Source organism: Chinchilla lanigera, unplaced genomic scaffold, assembly GCF_000276665.1.
Source record: "Chinchilla lanigera isolate Chin_1 unplaced genomic scaffold, ChiLan1.0 scaffold00107, whole genome shotgun sequence".
Lineage (NCBI taxonomy): Eukaryota > Metazoa > Chordata > Mammalia > Rodentia > Chinchillidae > Chinchilla > Chinchilla lanigera.
The window spans coordinates 2,345,009-2,362,336 of NW_004955508.1; the positions used below are offsets into that span (position 1 = coordinate 2,345,009).

General features: G+C 39.9%; 1 protein-coding gene across 3 annotated transcripts in view; it reads left to right on the forward strand.

Moving 5' to 3' along the window:
- Nucleotides 1-17,328, forward strand: part of Slc9a9 (solute carrier family 9, subfamily A (NHE9, cation proton antiporter 9), member 9) — a 611,715-nt gene that overhangs the window by 284,931 nt on the left and 309,456 nt on the right. For all 3 annotated transcript variants that reach the window (XM_005407730.2, XM_005407728.2, XM_005407729.2), the window contains one exon: nucleotides 5,275-5,380. In XM_005407730.2, coding sequence (XP_005407787.1) covers nucleotides 5,275-5,380 — 106 coding nt within the window. The remainder of the gene's footprint in view (nucleotides 1-5,274; nucleotides 5,381-17,328) is intronic.

Here is a 17,328-nt window from a genome sequence, read left to right on the forward strand (position 1 = left end):
AATACAGGACACATATTTTATAAGATTATTTATAGTAGTCACTCGAAGAATGATATACAGAGTACAGGAAATCTGAGACAGTACAGGAAATCTGTCCACACACTATAGACCTAGAATCCAGCTGAGGGCCTGGATCCTGTGATAATGTCCTGCATGAGCCCAGCTGAAGGCCTAGAGCTCATAACAATGCCTCCCACAAATCCAACCGGAGGCCCAGAGCCTATAACAATGTCTCATGCAGACCTGTTTCATGGATCTGTGCTGGGAAGGCTCAAAGGTTAATAGTGGAATCTAGAAGGTCTGTGCCAGCGGGATGAAGGATCTGTGCTAGCAGGCTGAGTGATCTGCACTGGAGCCAGGAAGTGATATGCAAAGTAAGAACCAGAGCTCCCCTGAAAAGTACCACAGCCATCCTCAGCAACAGTGAGGTCCTGAGCTCTGCTCATGGTGAAGACAGCTGAGTTCTCATCAGGAAAGCCAACGCAGCAAGCTTCTCCAGGAGACTGAGCTGTGGACCTTCTTCCCCTCCAGAGCCAGGAAGCAATGCTCTGAGTGAGGACCAGAGCTCCCCCAAAATGAACCAAAGGCATTCTCAGTGCCAACAAGGTCCCGAGCTCCTTGGAGTATGAAAACAACTGAGTTCATCAGAAAAGCCATCATGACAAGCTCCTCCAACAGAACCAACTTCTCCTTACAGCTTCTCAACAGCTTCCAACAGCCTCTCTCAGCTCCCAACAGCCTCACTTCTTCTCCAGTTCTGTCTCTTATGCTGCTGGCAACAATCCCCAGGTGGACCTCCCACATCCAGCACCACACTTACTCAGTTCAGCTGGGGGTTATAAGTTGACCACCAGTTGTCAATCCACTACAGTAAGAAATCTCCAGGGTGGTAAATGGCAAGGCATTCTGGTTCAAATTTGATATATGTTGTTGAAGCCATCCTAGTTCTGAGTGATTCTAGGAAACAGACATTGATACTGATAACAGAGAGGATCAGGTTTTTGTTTGTCCAAGGTCAATTCTAGCCCTGTTGCTGGTATCTGTTCTTAGAATATGAACAGCTCTTACATAATTGCCACTTAGAAAAAGGAGTGGGCGAAAATATCAGGATTTCCTATACTAGGGTCAAGGGGAAGAACTGAAGATCCAAGTCCAGGAGCAAGACTAGATTGCCTGGGGGTAACACACTGGGTATGCTCAAGCTAAAGATCACTGAGGGCTTAAAAGAACTCTACAGCTTTGTAGAAGGGGAGTTATGCAGGAAAGACATGTTTTCTGTAGTTGGGTAACTTTGTCATTGGGTTTCCTCTCTTTTGTTAGGGATTTGGGAGGGTAAGTTGGGTTCCTACAGGATTTTATCAGAAAAAGAGGCCAGTCTCATGGGCTATTTACCTAGAATAGTTGGGTGGGGCAAAGGAAGTCAGAATTGAGGAAATCCAGAGGGCCAGTGTCAAGTGTGGGGGCTTAGTAGAAGCCAAAAAGAAGAGGCAAAGCAAAAGAACAAAGGACCAACAACATCAGGGAAAAGAAGAGGAAGGAGTCTGCCAGGTCCATGACAAAGAAAGCAAAGTTGGAGACTTTTTCCATGAGGATTGGCCCAGAGATTCACTATACAGCTGCTAAAAGGCTCAATTTTATTGAGAGTATTTTTAAGGAGTCAGAAGATGAATAAGACATGGTCTCTCCCCTCAGTGAGTGACAAACTTGGAGACATAGCTCTATATGGAGAGCTAGATAGAAAATTAGTGCCAAAGCTCACACAAATTATTAGAACTACAAAAATTCAGAGATGGAGCCAGGTGTAGTGATGTGCTCCTGTAATCCCCTAACTTGCCCAGCAGTCTGAGGCAAGAGGATTGCAAGTTCAAGCCCAGCCTAAGACGCTGTCTCAAAAATATAAATAAATAAAATTTTAAAACTGGGCTGGGATATATCTCATTGCAAAGACCCTGGATTCAATCTCCGGTACCAATAGCAATAATAATAATAATAATAATAATAATAATAATAATAAATGAAAACCAGAACTGAGGAAGCCATTGCTATTAGGACTAAAAATCAGGCCATTGCATCTAGAAAGGACCAATAGACACTTAGCCAACTATGTTATTCTACAAATAATTTGACAAGCAGTGTTCATATGCAGAGCAGAATCCTTTAATGGGTAGTAGTGGGACTGACTGATGTAGCATGCAGCAGAAGTGCCAGAGGGGACTAGTGGGCTCCAGTTGGTGAAAAGAGGAAGATGAGGCAGCACAGTGGGTGGAGTCAGCTCTTGGAGTCCCTTGGGGTGTTTTCATAAGAGTCTGAGCTTCTTTCTGTACCCCACAATTAGCTGTGGAAGGGTTCTGCTCAGAAGAGGGACACCCTGAGAATCACAAACTTAAAACTTATCTAGGGATCTGGTGCATGGAGTGTGACAGAGGAAGGGGATTAGAAGTGAGGGAAATGGTAATGATGAACTGTGGAGGAAGCAGCAGGAGGGAGACCCATGTCTAGCTGTTTATTAGAGATAAAGGCAAGCAGTCAAAGCTCACTCCAAAGTTTTCTCCTGGAACCCTTAGAGAATGGCCCCTCCATTGGCAGAGATAAAGTAAGTCGGAAAATGTAGGGCTGGCTTCCCACACCTAAAATTGACCTTCTCTAGTACTTATGATACATCAGGCTGCTCTACTAGTTGTTTTATATGTGATATCTCACCTAACCTTCACAGAGATCATATGGCCAGATATTACTTTTATTGGACACTGAAGCTTAGGAAGGGTATTATTGCCAAGGTCATGCAGCCAACAAATGACTGCAGGGAGTAAGAATCAAGAGAAGATCATGCTCCTAATCACTATCACCTACTAATTCTTAATCATTAGGTAGAATGGTGGTGGAGTTCATGTTTTATTTAGAACATTACAAGTAACAATGATAATGATGGAGCATTTAGTGAATGTCTAGTATGTGCCAAGGGCTTTTACATGGACCTCTGCATTTGCATCAACACTGTAAGACAGGTAATTATTATCCTTTCTTTACAGGTGTGGAAAATGAGGCTTCTGGGGGCTCAGTAGCTCATTCTGGGTCACATATTGGTCACAGTGAGAATGATTAGAATATCACCTAACATTTTCTAGATCTTTGTCATATACCAGCTATCTGTAATCATTTTGCATGGATTGTCTCAGGCAGTTTTTACAAGAACACTGCAAGGTAGATCCTGTTATTATCCTAATTTTATAGCTGAAGAAACTGGAACAATTAAGGTTAAACAACTTGACTAAGGCCATACGTTGAAGACATTTCAGGCCCAGGACAGCAAACTGGGTCGTTTAGCACCAAAGAGTGCAGCAGGTACAGAAGCTGAGATTGGAGCCCTTCTCTGCCTGGTGTGAGGAGAAGGTGTTGACAGAAGTAAGCAGGCTCATTCAGAAGGGAAAGAAAACATTCCCAGAGATGGGAAGTCCTCCAGGAGACTGGATCAGGTCTAGAAGAAAAGATATAGACTTAAGAGTCCATGGGTGGGGAGGAAGAGCTCAATCACAGTGGCATGACCAATAATATGGCACTTGGAGGCTTTTAACCTCCTCTGTAAACAAGCTGTGAAGAAGGCAAGTGCATACTGCTATTCCATCTACCTTAATTCCCTCCATGTCTCCTCTATGCTGAGGCAGTCTCCTCAGGTTATAGTACCAAGCTCTGGACTTGGGGGTTGACTAAACACCAGACTGTTTTCTGGAGGAGAATTCTCTAGAGCCCACTGATATTCTGTTACTTGCAATGGCCTGGACTTTCCCTTTAAAACAACAAAACAACAATAACAACAAAAAAATAAAACAACCTTGAAGAAAGAATCCAGGCTTTCCTCTGAACTAACAAGTCGTCTCTGGAACTAACAAGAAGGGGTAATGCAAAGGGGCCTAAGATCAGCCCATTTTTTACTCCAAATGAAGAATTGCCTCCACATATTGACAGATTCTGTTTCCAGTAAAGATGTTTTACTAAAAACATTAATTTAAATCACTAACAGAAAAAAGTTGGATGTTGCTTCTTGCATGGTAGGCACTGTTCTGTATATTTAACACATATCAACTGGTTTATATTACTGGTCATACAGATTTTACTGTCATCCCCATTTTCCAATGGAAATCAGAAGCCTGGAGGCCCAGACATTTGTCCAAGTAGATGTAGTGAATCTGAACCCAGGTGGAGTCAGCTTTCAGAGACCCCACTCCTGGTAATGTTTCTGCCCGTAGGCATTCTATGCTTCCTAAAACTTTACATGACAGTATTAACATACTTCATTCTCCACACTGTGGGAACGAGCATTATTCCCCTTGCCAGTTCACACTGGAAAGGGTACTGTACTGATCAGAAATCACACAGCCAGTGACTGGCCAAGCCGAAAGTTAGACCCGGATACTCCATGCTGGAAGTCATGTTTTTGCTCCCTTGACCTGCTGCTAAACATCTTTTAATGGAATCTGCTATAAATTTTGTTCTAGAAGAATAAAAATGCTGCATGATCACATTTCCTTATGTGTCAGGGCATTTTACCCCTAAGTTGGAACAAATTACATGTAATCCTTTCCCACCAATCACATGCTCCTAATCATTTCCTCATAACCCTTTCTTTGTCCAACGTGGGCTACTATCATTTTGCTGTACTTGCAACTCACAGACTATTGTCCTAGTGTCATTCTTGCCAAAATGAACCATTACCTGCCTGAGGGCATCTTGTCTGACCTAGAAATAATAAAAAATTTCCCCCTGCATTTTACTTGTATGAAGAGGGAATGGGAAGGTCCCCTGTCACTGAATGTAACTTCTTCTCATGAAGCTATTTCTATCTCTAAGTGCTGCCTGCACACAGATTACTCTGACCCCACTCCACTCCACCTCCAGCGAGCAGCTCTGCCTCTTCACCGACACACACCCAGCCTCTGATTCCAACCACACTCCCTTTGTTCTGAATCTGCTACCGTTCTCCAAGGAGCACCTGTGCATGGCTAAGGCCAAATTCCAGAGGTTTTGTACCACAGTTTTATAGTCTTAGTAGGCATCTTTTTAAAAAATCTGAATACATTTTTGTATTTTTATTCACATGGTCATCCCTCAGTGAAGCAGGGAACTCAAAGTAGTCTTTCAGGGCTCATGGAGAGTGACATCCTTCCTGTCAGGCCTGACAATCATCTTTAACTCAAAACTATTATCAGTTCAGTTTGTCTGCGTTAACAAGAAGATTTAGCTGTAAAAGCATTGTTTCCCTTAACACGTCTTTGTCACCTGACCAAATTCACCAAGCTCTGTGAGTTCCCGATGCTGGAAACAGGCTTGTTTTTCCTGCTTTCTTGGAGTGCCTTCCTGTCTGCTGAGGCAGCCGGCCTAACAGGTCAGTACTTCGTGTTGCTCTGAGAACTAGATGTGTGACTCTTTGTGCCCATCTCTGGGTGTGTGAGCTCCTCCCTGACTTGGTGGGAGGTGAAATAAAATCTCTCTTGAATAGTGAATGTGACTGTTTGTGTCCGTCAGGCCTTCCAGGGGCATCCTGTGCAGAAATAGTAATTCATCCATTTAGTACAAAATAACAGACGTCTCCAGAATGCTTTTTTATCCTTGCTGGACAGGAGAGGATGTTGAAATGATTGATTTATAGTAGAGACGGGTGACGTAACAAGTCTCTACTTTGTGTGAAAGGACACACACACACTGTGTAGAGGGTGGTGGCTGTCCAGCCTTGTGGTCCAGCATGGGCACCCTCTCCAGGTGTGTGCGTCTCCACCGTGTTAGTATCGAGGCCTGGTGCAAATGCACTTTGACCAGTCAGAAAACAAAGTGAATCTGTGGGGTCTGCAGTTCAGTGTCTCTTACACAAAAAGTCTACACAAAGTCCTCTGAGCTGTCGCAAGGAGCAAGGACCCTGGATCCTGTGATCTGGATTTCATAATTACATTATCTTTCGGTAACAGTTGAGGTTTGTGCTTGGGTAGCAACGATTGGGAGTTTTTCCATGTTAGAAGCACCACTGGGGCTCCCAGCAAATGTCAAAGCTATTTCTCACTTAAAGTCCAATTTTCTGCTTTTTCCCGGCTTCAATCCTGGTACCCTTTCTGCCCAAGATACCTTAACTGACATTCAAGTGGTGAGAATCTCCACTAAGTGTTAACCAGTAACAAGGTATGTCTCCCTAGGTATTTGCATGTTAAGAGGTTAGCCTTTAAAATCTGAATAACAAATAATAACAATAACTTATATATATTTGAGGGTGTATCATGAACCAGATAATGCTGGTCACCTTTCATAGATGATCTCATTAATTTAAAAAGAAAGACTCAAAGTACGACGCCCCTATTCACTTAGCCAATCGTTAGTGGAATATAAAACTCCATTTGAAGAGTATCTGATTTTCATGGGTGGGAAGATAGCCAGGGGCCCAGGGGCCTCCCTGGTCCACTTGTTGAGTTGGTTTGTGCTCTCCTATGAATAACACCAGGGCAAATCATTTTGGTGGTGATAACCTATGGCTCTAATCAGCTGATCCAGTTCTAATCAGCTGATCCAGCTCTAATCAGCTGATCCAGTGGCCTTTTGTGCTCTGCACTTCCCACAGGCCCTCAAGAGGGTCCCTACAGACACGAAAGTTGCCATGCCAGTTCTAACAGTGCTCCAATGAAGACTGCATGACAAGATGCCACCCCACTGGGCCTTTATATCCAAATTATTTCAACACAAAATCTGCTATGTTCATGTATTGCCACATGATTAAGGAGGTTGCTGAAGAAGTTATGCATTCCAGAAAAAAAAATGTTATCATAGCCCTTAAAAGAAATAATGTGTGTGAACTGTTCACATCATAGACATTTAAAATTTTTATCCTCATCTCTCCATATTCTGTGACCTATTGAGCATTCAGCTTGTTCTAAAACCATCTATCATTAATTAGGATAAATTTTGACCTTGCAGCAAGATGAAGAAATCTCTTAACTCACCTAATGTTTCTTATTTTACCATTGAGGTTATAATAAGTACACATGCTCTCTCTCTCACACACACTATTACTTAAGAGTTATACATTTCTGTGTATAAAAGTTATCTATTTCCCAGTCTTTTTCAATAAGATCTTGTTCTACTAACTGCTCTGAAGGTTACAATCAATGGAAAACTGTGTAAATTGCTAATTTATTGGCACCGTGCTCATTTATCACCCTTTCAAACTGATACACTCACTGGATGCTGTGCAGACAATTTAAGGAGCCAGATACAGAATGCAGATGGATGCAGGCTGGGGCCTCATTGCATGCTCACCCCAACGGCCATAGCTTTGCCCAGGGACAGACTCGCTCCTGAGAAGTACTCCGGATTTAGGCAATATGCCTAATAACCACTTGATACAAACCAAATTCTAGGTATAAGCATTTTTTATTGCCAAAGACCAACCATGCCTTGTCCAAATTACATACATGTATGTTTATTGTTTGATCCTTGCCTATTTCCAAATTGGATTTGTGACAACTCATAACGTGAGCCATGCATGTCATGGGACCTTTTAGTTGAGGATAAACACTCATGTGTTTTGGGGCAGAGTTTTTCTGCAAAATTAGGCAGCTGTTGGTTGCTACAGTTTGGCAATAAATATAGCTCTGTGCTTTCTGGAAGCCAAAGTCAAAAGAGAAACATGATGAGTTATATAGGAATAAAACAACATTATAGAAGGAACATATACTTTAAAATGATCATTTTTCTCTGGTATTAAAATTTTAGGAGAATTTATCATATGCGTTCTCATATAAGGGACATTGAATACCAGAATGGAAAATGTGCTAATTTTAGAGAAATTTAAGATTCATTTTTCATTTGGTCATTTATTGTTTCAACCTTCAGAGAAATCTTAGGGTTCAGTATCAAATATAACTCTGTAAGCTTATGTCAAGGTAATGATGAAAAAATCCCTTTAGTTCTAGTCCACAGATGAACTAATATGAGCAAAAGCTAAAATTTACAAAACTTTTTAAAAATGTTACCAACAATGAATATAGCAAACTAGATGAAATGAGCTATTAGTTTATGAGCAATTATAGAGGTGGCCAGCAATCACTTAGCCTCGCTTGTATAAACTCACTAACAGCTCCTCACACAGGCCCTAGCATTCTGTCAACGTGCAATGGTTTCTCAGCAGAGTTCGCAGCTAATGACATTTCAAAGTGGGTGCTCAAAGACATTCACTACAAGAGCAGGATTCCAACCCTGCTACCCTTACTTCACCCTTTTATAGATTCCATGAATTGGGTTCTTTCACATTTCTTTTAAGAAAAGTATTTCTACTGCCTTAAATAAAGCTTGTAATGTATAGTATATATTTTCATACTTCTATGGTAATACATATTTATTGTAGAAAATTTAGAAAGTACAGATTCCCCAAAGGAAGTACAATTAGAATCACTTATGTTCTTACTGGCTTTATTAATAACTATTATTGGTATGTGGTTGTATCCATCTAATTATATATTATATGTATTGCTATACATGCATGCACAAATAACACATACACTTAAATATATACATATGTCTGTATATAATTGTACTTTTCTAATTTTTAGGTAACTTGGATTTTGAGCTCAAAAATTTGTAGCAAATATTTTTCATGACATCCAATACTACGTCATATGAACTTGCCATAATTTATGCTATCAATCTTTTGATTGCTTATGATTTTTAATATTGTTGAAATAATCATTGTTATAGTCAGGTATAAGGATTTTTACTTATATAACTACCTTCCCCCAGAAGTATTCAGGTTAATAGTAAGGCTAGATTGTGTGGATTTGGAGAGATTTGTCCAGACTGTTTTCTGGAAAATTCGTGTCCTTTTCTATTCCCACCAAGACTATGAACAAGCGCACGTTCACTCGCATTTTCACAGGACCCTAAATGGTGTTAATCACTGCTCATCTGATAAACAAGTTCCATTTCACTCTGGTTTATGTTGATTATACCTTTACTGGAGAAAAGCATTTTAATTCCATATCATTATTTATTAGTGTTTCCTGTTTAGCCAATCACCTGTTTTTGCCCTTTGTCCTTTTTCTCCCCATTGAAATGCTTCCTGTCATATTGTATTTTAGTTGCTGTTTATCTATTAAGAAAATTAACCTCATGGCTGTTGTGTAGACTATAAATATTCTCCAATCTGTACTTGTATCTTTTAAAGTATGTTACTTGATGGGGTGGGTTAAGGATCATGATAAGCATAAACTTTTTCAAGTGTTAGGTGTTAATTTCATCTCTTAGAAAGTCCAAGTGTTTTTAAAATGATATAACCTTCCTTTAATAATGGTCTGATTTTAATTTCTTGCACCAGAATACAATTAGAATTTGTTTCGATACAGGTGTGGGGTGTAGTAGGGATCTGATTTTCTTCCCAGATGGAAAGCCATTTGTCCTAGCAGTCATCAACCCTTATCTGTGAATTTAAAACATCTACATATGTATGTATATGTACGTTCTGGGCTTTCTGTTGTTCTGCGGAGCTTTTGATCTTCACTCTTTTAATTATCTCAGCTTCATGGTTCATTTTAATATCTAGTAGCTCATTCTCTGACACCTCTCAATTTTCAAAAGCTTCTACGCTATAGTCGCATATTTATTATTCCAGATGGATTGGAAAATGTTTGCTAATAACTTTTCCAAACAGAAAAGCACTTTGGGACTACAATTAGGGATATGTTAAAATTTTAGGTTAATTTGAAGAGAAGTGGTGTTTTTATAACATCGAGTCTTCCCTACCAGGAAGGTTATGTCTCTCCATATATTTGAGTAATATTTTATGACTCTCAGTAAATTTTTATAGTTGTGTTCATACTAGACGTAAAAATTTCTTAAGAATCTTTTAAACTACCTTCTATTTGGGGAATAATGACCAGGAATTTCTTCCATTACAGTTTCTAACTGGTTATTGTTTGTATGCATACATCTAGTTTCACCAGCCTACTTCATTCGCCCTCTGAAGTTTTTAAATGCAGAACTAGTACTGATGTGCAGAAGTGGGATTGATGACTAACAGTTCTAACAAACTATTAGGTCTGTAAGGGCTTTATCAGTGCCAACATCATCCTGCTTTATCAGTGAAGCATCCTAGGTACTCAGATAACATCTTTTAAGCAGCTTAATGAATTATTCTAGCTCACCAAAAGGAAAACTTCCCAAATCTGAACATAGTGCTTTATAAGGCAGAAACTGACTTACAAGGAATTAGTATTTCTGTGCCTGACACTGTCCCTGAAGGTCCTTTATAGTGGGTGGCCAGGAAATTCCGGAGCAGACCCATTCACTCAGTAAATGATGTATCATGTATTATATTAATCTATAACTTTATTTTCCCAGCTATTCAATGAGAAACAAAGACTTGTAGACATAACAATTGCCGTGTGCAGCATGGTGGACATGGATTGGTTTGGGCTGCCCAGTGGCCACTCTCACTTGCATTGTAATAGCATCCTAATGTTTCTTAGGGATCCTCACACAGACACACACACACACACGCACACACACACTGGATAACATCTGATTGTCTCAGCCTTCAATAGTAAAGAACATGAGGACAATTGAAGCCAGGTCAACTACACAGTCTTTCAGATATGAAACTTTGGGGGGAATGTATAAGGGCTGACACTTGTTCCTTCCAACAAAAGAGCCCTGTTGAGATCTTCTGTCCTTGTCAGCAGATCAGGGGAGCTGTCTGAGAGCTACCCCGCCTCCTCCTAATAACGTCCCTTCCGGGTGTGGTGGCTGCAGTCGGCTTCTCTTGCTTACAAAGAACCCTTAACGGTATGAGGACGAAAATAATTCACACGATATTTTAACAAGAGAAACAGCACAACCTGATGACCAATCAGAAAGATAGGGAGGTTCAGAGACCACACAGCCTGCAGGCGAGGATACTTGGGACCGTCCTCACCAGGTGCATCCTCAGAGGCAAACAAAAAGAATCCAGCTGAAAGACAGTTTGCACAGCGTTCATTATCCTTGCCGTTTTAGTTTCTTATCAGATTCATTATGTATACTTCATGGGGGGGGGGACTTGCTCGTTACCGCAGCTCTGCTTTCACTTTCACTTGATACTAATTTGATGATGAGCATTTGATTTATTTTGATCATATTTCACTTCAAGGGCCACATTTGCAGCCACCTCATCTCAGTCTCTTGGAAATCGCACCTGCAAATGTTCAATAGTCTGAGAGAATTTGGCTTTATGAAAACAAGTGGCTTTTAGACATGCAAATGAGGCTTGGCATTTCTATTACCCAGCAGTAGGATTTTCTGCTATTGGAAATGTGCAAGGGCAGTTGGAGAAAACTTTTATCTGGAAAGACTGGGCAGAATAGGAAATGCAAGTGAGAAGACTTTCTATGGGATGATAGTGTGTTCATAAAAATGGACGGTAGGGACCCCTCACCAGCTAAGAGAACCTGGGAAGAATAAATATACGTGAATGAGTCTGCCCCACTTATAATATGAAGAGGGTTTCTGGCTCTTGCGCTGACTGCTAAGGGACAGGAATAAGTCATTCCATTAATTGGTATCTTATTTTCTTTGCTGCTAAGGTGGACAGATTATATTACTTTCTAATGGAAGAACATCCACGCATACAGGATGTGGCTTCTGAGTAAATGCATGACCTTGAGGTATTCTCCCCATGGGTTACCTGGTACACCTGCCTTCCTGATCTCTGATCAGGTAGAATTTTTCTTGTTCAGATGCCTATTTCCTAAAAGTCATTAGGTTACTGGCTCATTATTTTAAATTGAATATTGGAAATAACTCAGCAGTATTGTGTGTAGTATAATCTCAGATAGGATTGAATCCTGTCACAGAAGCTGATTTTTAGTGTAAAACACAGCTGGGGAGGCTGTTTGAAAATTCATTTTTATAATCTACTTTACAGATAAGACTTTGGGGTGTCAGGCTTTGGCCAGAAGCAAACTTTCAGGGTCTGTCATTAAACACCCAGAGAGTAAGACTTCTAATGGCCTCCCCGACACTACGTCTAATGATTTCCCTGCTTGCATTTTCAGCTCCCATTTTTAGATTTGGGGCCTATTTTATGTTCATTGGAGGAAAAGCAGAGGAAAGAGGCTCATTTTCTCATACAAAATGTTAGACAATATACTCAGGTATTTACTCAGCTTAGAATGATTGCCATCTAAGAAAATAAACATATAACAACATGATGAGGAAACAGCTCCAATTACTATGTAATGCTCTGGGGTGGGGTTGTAGCCTGACTCTAGACAGTAAATGACTCTGAAAAAACTTTTAAATGTAGAAAGGTAAAAACAAGTACTATTCTAGCCCATTCCCTAGAAAATTGACCAAGCTGTCTGAAATAAAGAAGCTGTCGGTACGTGCTTGTCGACCAGAATGTGAGCAGTAAAATTCCCTCAATCCCATCACCCAAGCATGTTGCCTTGTTGGTCTGTAGTCACAAAGGCCTGATCCCACTGTCAAGGTATGAGGCCCACAGAAGCTCAGACCTGCATATCTGTCAGGTTTGTTCATGAAAGGCTTTTGTAAAGTAAGCCATCAGGAAAAGGGCAACTTAGGAAACTTCTTAACAAAAGACAAAGAAGAAAGATGATTTTCAAATGAAATGACCATTACTGGACATGTTGGGACTTCAGGTCCATCTGTGTAAGGAAACTGGCTCATTTCCTCTCATCTCTATCATCTCTAGATTGGCAAAAGTTGGTTTGAAACCCTTAAGACAGCTTTCAGCTCAGAGGTGAATTTATTCCATTTGGCTTGCCACTGACATACTGCATGAGTGGATGGAAAATAATATGTCCAGAGCTCCCTAAATAGCATAAGTTGCCAGGAGGAGACTTGGTTTGAACTGTTTCTCAAAACAAACTTGGCCAGTTACAGCTTCTAAATCCATCTTGCTACGCAATATCTTTTAGTTTAAAACTGCCCTTGCTTCTGTATTGATAGGACCATGCAAATCCAGCTTAGCCAACAATTCACCAAAGAATGAGGTGTGGTGAGTGTTTGTCAAGCCAAAGATAAAATAATGGAGGCACCAAATATTAGGCATTGGGGCTATAGAAATAGGAACCCAAAGTTCTCAGGGGATTAGTTAACCAGCACACTGAACCAAGGGCAAACACACGCTGAAGGCATCTCATAAACACAGGTGTGGAGTGCATCTCCTCCTGTAATAGCTCATTAACTCACACCTGCACTTTCTTGAACCAAATTGCTGTTCATCTCAATATATTCAAACAACCTGCATGTGTAGCTAAAGCAGTGGACAAATTTACCCCTGCTTTCTTCACTACAAATGTTTTCAGTTATTAGTTAACATCTCTTCGTGATGCCAGCAGGCATAGGGAAAAGAAAACATTCTCCTTTTTAAGAGCCTGTCTTCTGCACAAGCATATAAAAACTTGTCAGATGATATAAATGACTAACATACAGGTATACAGAAAAGGAAGGCAAGGATAGTTCCCAGGTCCTGGCATCAGTGGGATCAACTGGGGAATGTAAGTGAATGAATAGCTGTAGTAGGAAGAAAGGCACAAGAATTCGTTCATTAAGAGCCTTTGGGACCCTACACAAGGGTGCAGCACCCGCCTGGAAAGGCGCAGCGGGCAGTTGACCTGCACATCTGGCATGAGATAGGTCACTAATGGGAGATTTAGGCAGTTGGTGAAAACGTGTTGGCTGATTCCAAAGAAATGTAAAGTCAAGGGGACTTTGCCTGATGAATTCTAAAGCATAGGGTGAAACGCCAGGGATCTAAATGAAAAAACTGACCCTCTTCTCCAGGTCTCAGGTTCATTTGTATAAGTACTGATTACTAGATTAGCCAGAATTTACATAAGGGATATTTTGTGGGTAGACATTTATACGCTTCATACAACATAGATATGAAATAACATTGAAATGCATGTAGACACTCTGACCAAAAGAAGTTACAAACAAGAATGTGGGTGCACACTGTTTTCTATATTGATCTCATATTCCATAGACTTGCTATGAATCTGCCAAATTTCCAGTTGCCAAATACGGTGAAGTAGACAGTAATTGTGCCCTTTTGGAAACTTGGATTCTTTCATACTCCCTGAAGGAGTTTTCCATTTCATTAAATCTTTGACTTCTCCATTCCAGGTTCACTTTCAGTGGTGGGAAGAAGCCTGTCAGAAATGTCTCTTTTCCCTGGATCGAGAATAAATAAAAATGTGGCATGGAAAAATAACCCATCAACCTTAAAGCCCCTCAGAGCGCCGTCTGAGAGCAAGACACATTTTTTTCCTTTCTCTTTCTGTCTTCTGATGATATAATCAATATCTCCTGTCTAAAAATGCTATATTCTCCAGTCTGAACCCCCTGAAGTCTGCATTTAATGTCAAAGAAAATCATGCTCCGTGTGACAGACGTTTATTTTCTTGCTTCTGTATCTGAAGGGTTCATCAACTTTTAATGAGAAAAAAGCTGTGTAATAATGTTACCAGTAATAGAGACAATAGCCTTGAGTAGGACATTTAAGTAGAAGAAGAAAGTGGACCATGCCACTAATCAATCCACTTAAACATCTATTTGTAGATGAGAATCGAAAATCTCCCCATATCCTCTTTTGTGAAGCAAATCCATGTTTTTTAAAATAGAAATTAATTCCCTGGACAAACCTACATTTAAGCACCTGATATCTGAAGAGCACTGTTATGGGTCAGGAAACAACCCAAAGGGGAAGGTAGTGGACACAGCTCTTAAGAAGAACCAGATTAAGACAGGGATGGTAGATAATCCAGTTGACAGAAAGTCAACGTGGATCTGCATGAAATTTTTCCATTCTATCTTTGCAGACCTTGAAGTAATGTAAAAACTGAGCCATGTATGTCCCAGAAATTTAAAATTGGAAGGTGCTTAAGGGTTATCTACAGCAGTGTTTGCCAAAGCTTGTTTGGCAAAATATAAAGTAGTTTTATTATGTACTATATGCTTATGTGCAGTTGTCAACAATGAAAATAATTATTTTGCTCCAGAATATACAAAAATGCTGATTAAAATTGTGAAGTTGTTATGTTTTCTTCCACCCCCCCTGTGGGTTATCTTACACACTCCAATTTGAAGACCATTACTGCAGACCACATATTGTAAGGCAATAAGTACCTTATTCTAAGTCAAAAGCAAAGAGCCAGATAATGGATTTAAATTGAGCAAGTTACCTATTTAAGTAGGTAACATGGTAGATTTTTCCTATGTCTATTTTTTTTGGATGCTAGGACTAACAAAACATGTATTTATTTCAGTACTTAAGACAATCATAGAGTTTATGACTAGGTAGATGCTAGATCTCCTGACTTCCAACAATGTATTGCATTTTTTCTTATATAATTTACAACCACACACTGAACCTTGATCATGTAAGCAGAGAGATATATACAATATGTTCTCTGAGAGGGTCCAAAAGCAGGAATCATGGAGAACAGTGTAAATGGTGCTCTGTTAATCAAACAGCATTAATTGTCCTGAAAATTGATGTTCCTGGAAACAATTTACTTACTCCCAGAATCATTATTTTTCCAAAATGGTGACAGACCTCCTCATGCTGTTTCCTACATTTCTTTGCTCGCCAATTAACGATCTCAACTGTGTGCTTCCAAGGGGTTTTTCAAAACAGTTCTTTTGGCTAGTGTCAAAAAGTGTTGGTTCCAATTCTTGTTCAAAATTACATGAATGAGTCCCTGCAGCCATCCCTTTGGGGACGCTGCCCACCCCTGAAATCTCACTGGGGAAGTGCTGAAAGACAATCTCATGCACAAACATGAGTCAGATATTCTTATTTTCTCTAGGCCACTTCCTGATTTCTCTCAGAACCCTTTATTATTTTGAATTCCAGATATTTTTGACATCCTCCACTCCACGCAAACATGAACATATGTACTCGACTCTATGCATCACCCCCACCGGATGCCACAAATAATGTTAGCCCAAGATCTTAGAAATGCGACACAGCAGTTGTACTTCATGGCTGCTTGTTTTTTCCAGCAAAGATGGAAACAGAGGAAAAATATTTTATTTTTGTTGAAAAAAATGAAAAATAATATTTTCCCAGCAAAAGATAGACATGGTTGATTTTTCATATGTCTAATTTTCATGGATGCTAGGACTAACAAAACATGTATTCACTTCAGTACTTAAAATAGTTTGACAAGCATAGAGTTTATTGTTTCTCCTAGGGTTTGTATTCAGAAAGATTCCAATTAGCTAATTCAGTGTGTATTTATTTCTCATCTATGATGGATTGAAGCCCGAAAGGTACCAGCAGAACAGCTGTTTCTCAAACAGGCACCTCTGTCTCCTACCTCTCCTCCACTTGCTTATATTCAATTCCTTATTCCTGAACCTTCATCCCCCAAATTTTCTTATCTCTTAAGACTCCTGCATCCTTCAAAAAAACTTTTCCCATCCTTCTCCCACTCCTGCCAGCCAGAAAGAAATCACTGTGTCTCTGGATTCCTATTTTCTTGTCATTCAGAACATTCTACCTAGCGTCAGATGTCTTTGTACACATATTGTCTCTGTTAGAATATGTAAAGCTGCCTGACATCTAATACTGGGTGTATTCACGCTTGTGTGCCTCGTGTCTGTGACTGATGCTTTGCTCAGGTTAGAGCTCAGTAGATAAACAGCAACTGCGTGAGTAGCAGATACCCATACTAACTCTGAGAGTCTGATACCTTGAGTGAAATGTTACTAAGAATTTTCTTAAATTTCAAATACTAAGAATAAGGAATACATTTTTATCTGCATTCCTTGATATAAAAATAAAGGGGGAGAGAAGGCAGCAAAAGGTCATTAAAGGGCAAAGAATATGTGTAACATGTATTATTTCATTGCTCAGAAACTCACTAAATAGAGAATGTTGGGTTGATCTCTGAAACTAGCTTCTCCAAGGTATTCCTCCTTTCTAATAATGATAGCAAATCTTTGTGTTTACTTACTTATTAGTAGTATGCTTAGTTTGGAAATATTTTGCTATTATTATTATTGCTTTACACACAGAACAGACCTGTGATACAGGTGGGTGCTATTGAGTATGGAAATTGAATCTTTAAATGGTGAAACCATTGGCCAGTATTACCCATGTTATACCGGCAGTCTTGGACAGAGAACAGCAGCCTTGGGAAGGAGGACACGGGACAGCTCCCTGGAGCTGGGAGACCTTATTATTTCACAACTCTTAATTTTATACTTTTGCATATTCTTTTAGCTAATTTTTAATTTTTTATTGTTTTTTACCTGACTTAGATCTGTTTGTGTGTCTCTTGTCTAGCTTCT